Raw genomic sequence first — 5,274 nt, 5'->3', positions numbered from 1 at the left:
TACTCAACACAACATCCAACGCCTGAAGCCCTGTACTGAATATGAGCATCAAGTTTTATACAATTATGGCAATAAAATAATCAAGTGTACCTCCACTGGAAATAAAGCTGAAACAAAAGAAATGAGTGAGTACAAATAATTCATATTTTTGTGTTTTGCCTTCTTGTAGTTTAACAAACTTAATATCAAATATATTTGTGCATCACTTGTGTGTTTCAGGTGAGACGGACATTACAGGGCAAAGCAGCATAAATGGACATATTTGCTACCAGAGCCAGTGGAACATCAGCTCGTTAAAATTACCACCAAATATAACTCCAGTTAATAAGTCCAGTAGTGACAGTAATACATTGTGTGTCCAAACTAATGACATCTGCTCTGATTACAAAATAACCTTCACTTCAGAAACCTGTGTGAATACTTCATTTGATATCACCAAAAACATCATTGTTGGTTTGTACAAGAAAAGTTACCTTTACATTAAAACTCATATGCTTATAATAGGAAGATAATTCAATGATGTTTTTTTCCACAGATTTATATAATTTAACTGAAATACAGCAAAATCCTTCCACTGGACTTCCTGCAGTGATACAGCCAACGTTACCAACGATCAAAGAGTGTAAAAATATCACAGTTCATTACACTTGTTCAGGTAAGTGAAACATCCGCTTCACTGTAAGTATGTTTGATCTGAAAGCTCTTCTGCTGTCAGAGGACTGAGTGTTTGTGCTCTTTGTGAATTTGTTTTATTTTGTATTCTGCATTTGAATATAAAACCAAAGATGAACTGCTGCATGCACTGTGGTACAAAAAATGATGTCGTCTTTGTTTCTCCTCAGAAAAAGACAACCCTGGTCAAACGAACAAACCGCTGTCTGAGCTGGATCCCTTCAGAAACTACCGCTGTACTGGTCTGATCTTCAACAACAACATCCCCACAGTTTACACAACTCCACCCGTCCACCTTAACACTGACTGTGGTGTGTTGATATTTAACTTACCTCAGAGGGATGAAGCTTTTCCTCCTCAGATAGTTTGAAGTGCCACAAACTAACAGCTGCTGCACTGTTACTGTTTGTTTCAACAGATCTTACAATAAACTTGGAGAATAAAAACACGAATACTTCCATTAAACTGAGCTGGAAAACAACCAGTCAGAAATGTAATGGTGTCCTTCACAAATTTTCATATGACTGCAGTTGTGATAAAAAAGGTAAGTCCAATCATTTGGATTCACTTACACTTTATAAATATCTTATATTAAAATGTATTAGTTTTGTTTTTGTTTATTGTTAACAAAAGATCTGCTTATTTGATCATTAAAATATATAGAAGTGTTTATATTTTGAGCTAATAATTTACTAAATATAACTGCTTGACATTTAACCCCCATCACTAAACACATGAAGTATGATCCAAAATAACGATATGTCACTGCATTCTTATCTTATACTCAGATCTCCAACCTGTTATGTTCAGTCTGCTGCTCATGTCGTTGTCGTGTTTACTAAAGCCAGCAGGTCAAAGTCACCTGAAGTCTCTTTAGCTGGACCTGCTGATTTAAACCACAAAGAGTTCATGAACATTATGTTACAGGAATCCCAAAGCTTCAGTCTGACGGAGGAACGTGTGATTTTACTGGACTCGAAGCATTCACTGATTATACCTGTAGAGTCCAACCCAAATACAACGGCAAGACGGTTTCCAATAAAAAGGAAGTTATACTGAAAACTGCCCCTGGAGGTAAGTTACCAAACTAAATATTCAGAATTACACTTCATAACAAAGCTGAACCTTTAATTTATCAAAATCAAACTTTGTTTAGCTTTATTTTTATTAATATCCTTCTAAAACACAACATGAAGACTTTGGTGGTGAACAGCAGAAAATAAAGTTACAAAATGATGTTTTCATGAAGAAGAAGAAACTCGAGCTCATTTATTTTAGTGAAAGATTGGAAACAAATGTGTTTTTCAGTGTGACAGTCCTGATCATAATTAATGTGATTTATATATATTTTAAGATAAATGCCATGAAACAGAGAGCATCCCTCATATCAACTAAATCCGACTCTCTGAAACTTTACGGTGAACATTAAAACATGCTGAGTCATCAGTGAAGGAACGTGACAGTAATTATGACGTTCAGTCGTTTAAGCAGCGCTGACTCAGACTCTTGTTCTCTGGGACTTATAGAAATGTGTTTGTTAATTTTCTTTACTCGTTCATATTATTCTGGAGGGAAAATGTGTTTAATGATAAGAGATAACTGAAGTTCACTCACGTGTTTTTTAAAGTTACATATCTGTACATTAAATGTAAGCTGGGCTCCATGAAAACAAAATGATAAATTAATTCTTCAATAATTAATAATTAATTTCTATTATGAATCGTTTTAACATTGCAAACATAAACATGTTTACTTTCACATGTTTTGTCTCGTTGCTGATGGACATAAAAATGAATCTTAAAACTATGATCCCTGTTTTCATTTCCTTACAGTACCCGACGGTTCCCCTACAGTGACTGTAACTGTGCCGGAGAATAATGTGATTAAAGTAGAGTGTAAGCATGAAGGCAACATTAGAGGACCAGACAAATATAAAAGATTCATAGCACGTCTTCATCCTGGTGGTGAAAACAAACCACAGAATGAAACAGTTTGTAAGTTTGAATTCAAGGATCTGAGCTACTCTACAGCATACAGAGTGGAGGTTTGTATCATCCTACTTTTAAGTATATGATTATTTTATGGCTGCTTTATTTTAATGGTGTCATTTCTTATGAATGAACATCTGAAACATCTGTATTTATAGGTGACTGTTTTCAACGGATACTTTGAAAGCCAACCGGGCAGAGGAACAGCTGATACTCGCTGTAAGTATGGATTCAATGACACAGTTTGTTGGATAAATCAGTTTAAACACACACACACACACACACACAGGTGTCTTTACTCTGCTGGGTAACATGACTTCTTTGTATCTTGAATATTAAAGCCACTGTTTGATATTGTTTGAACCTGTTTTCAGACAATGACAAAGCTGTCATTGGTTTTTTGATCTTCCTCATATCCGCCGCTCTGCTTCTGGCGGCCTGCGTGTGCTACAGGAAGCTCAGAAAGCGTAGGAGGTAAAGGCCACGCATCCAACATCGTTAGTTTATATTCATCTGTTATCAGTGATAAAACGGTTTGTTGTAAATGAATTTCAATTTATTATAGATGACATTTATCTATGGTGATAATTATGTTCTGTTTTCACACAGTAGGATGTTAACTGTTAAGTAAATCTTCTCTCCACAGTGACGAGGATGAAAATGTGGCCTCAGAAGCAAGTATGTAGATATTCAGCTGCTGTTACCATGAACTATGTAAATGTTAATACTTTGCTACATTGTTGCTATTTGTAGTTGTAAAGAGTCTTATATTGGTTTAGAATTTTTTAATTATTTTGTATTTATTTTATAATTTTGTCCTTCTGTTTTAAATCCTCTTTACCTTCATTTAGTTTCAGGAGTTGTTTTGCTTTCAGTCTCGTTTTTATTGATTAAAATATTTAGTTTGAATTTAGTTTTTAGTTGTTATTTTTCTCTTTTTAATTATTACACAGATTTAGGAAATATAGGCTAAATAATTTGATATTTCCATAAAAACACAACCCTTTGTGAAAGCACGTCACTCACATAAATCTAGATGTCAGAAGTCTTAAAGCATCTGTACCAAAGCCTCGTCAGGTTTGTTATGTTTCACCAAAACTACAAAGACTCAAACTGAGACTATTTCCTGTAAACCAAAGGATTCCAACTCGTCCTCGAGAGCTGCTGTCCTGCAGCTTTTAGATGCATCCTTGTTCCAACACATCTGCATCCAATGAATGGTTTGTTATCAGGCTTTTGCCAAACTTGATGACATGCTGAACAGATAATGCATCCATCTGATTGAGCTGTGTTGGAGCAGGGATGCATCTGAAAGCTGCAGGACAGCAGCTCCCGAGTTGGACATCCCTGCTGTACACATTCACTTTATTTTAAATAGTTTCAACAGGTCACAACATTATTTTGTTGGTTTAATTTTTGCAGATATTTTTTAACTGGCTAACTAAAATGTTTCATCATACCTAGTAATTTTATTAGTTTAATTTTAGTTACTGTAAGTATAATAAAACTGGTTGCAGCAGAAGTTATGTTTCATAATCGTGCTGTGGTTTGATGCTTTGTCATGTTTATTGTTGTTTCCTTTGTCTTATCACAGTTTACATGAACACACGACCTCCTGGGTGGCGTCAGAAAGAAGCTCAGTAACCAAGAACATCGCGGAGCATCAAACTAAATCTCCATAAACTCTTTATCTTTAGTATTTACGTTGTTCAGTCTTCATTTGGTCATTTTTCCATTTTAGCAATAAAAAAATATTTTGTTTACATTAAACCCAAATCTCCATGTTTTTTTTTCTTAAATAAACTATTAATTACTGAAATAAACATTAAAAATGCACTATAAAAAATTATGTGTACAACGTTAATTAATATAATTATTTGGGTGGTTTTTTTTGTTTTCAATCAGCGTTAGATTACAGGTAAATAAATGTAAAGATAATAACACATAATAATGTGTGAACGTGTTGTTGATTATTTAACATTGTTCAGATTTACCTTGAAATCACCAGAAACTCCAGCTGCAGCTTCACTACACACGAGCAAACTTTTTTATGACAAAATATCAGCTCTGACTCATAATATTTTACAGCAGCCTAAAATAGGCTTTTTATTTTTTACATTAATAAACTTGATAAGATGAAGTTTCAGTTCTTGATCTGAAATATAGAAATCACAAAAAAGCTAATTCTCTATAAAAACAAGCATCTGTAACTGTTCTGTCTAAAAGTTATGATAATCACTTGTGTCATAAATAGTAATAATAACATGAGCTGAGAGAATATATGTGACAGTGATGGACACTATCATGAACTGTATGATACAGTGAATGCATTTAAAAGCCACTGAAAGCACTAAACGCAGCTGGCTGTGTCTTTATTATTAACATCGAGGCTGACATCAACATTGACTAATAGAAAGTTAAAAGAAAACTTTGTGGTTTAAATCGAAGTTTCCTGTTCGAGGTAGCAAAGCGGAAATGTGACTTTCTGTAAACAAAGTTTCAGTTTGTGAAAACTGACAGTCAAGTATTAAGTATCTGCCCTTCCCGATTTCTTGGTTTTTGCATATTTATAATGATAATAATAATTCATGGTATTTAAAAGTGCCTTTAAAAC

At 34.1% G+C, this 5,274-nt stretch overlaps 1 protein-coding gene across 3 annotated transcripts; it reads left to right on the top strand.

The window, feature by feature from the left end:
* Positions 1–4,407, top strand: LOC102300723 (receptor-type tyrosine-protein phosphatase C; the record flags this gene model as incomplete). Of its 3 annotated transcripts, none has more annotated exon segments than XM_042217794.1 (11): positions 1–125; positions 220–453; positions 536–655; positions 843–983; positions 1,091–1,216; positions 1,600–1,746; positions 2,505–2,716; positions 2,819–2,879; positions 3,035–3,134; positions 3,307–3,338; positions 4,255–4,407. In XM_042217794.1, coding segments are annotated over 11 exon segments (1,348 nt in total), but the record flags the coding sequence as incomplete, so codon positions are not given.
* Positions 4,408–5,274: the final 867 nt, after the last annotated feature.

Source organism: Haplochromis burtoni, unplaced genomic scaffold, assembly GCF_018398535.1.
Source record: "Haplochromis burtoni strain Fernald_Lab_line unplaced genomic scaffold, NCSU_Asbu1 Contig_3012, whole genome shotgun sequence".
NCBI lineage: Eukaryota > Metazoa > Chordata > Actinopteri > Cichliformes > Cichlidae > Haplochromis > Haplochromis burtoni.
This window is presented reverse-complemented; position numbering and strand designations above follow the sequence as displayed.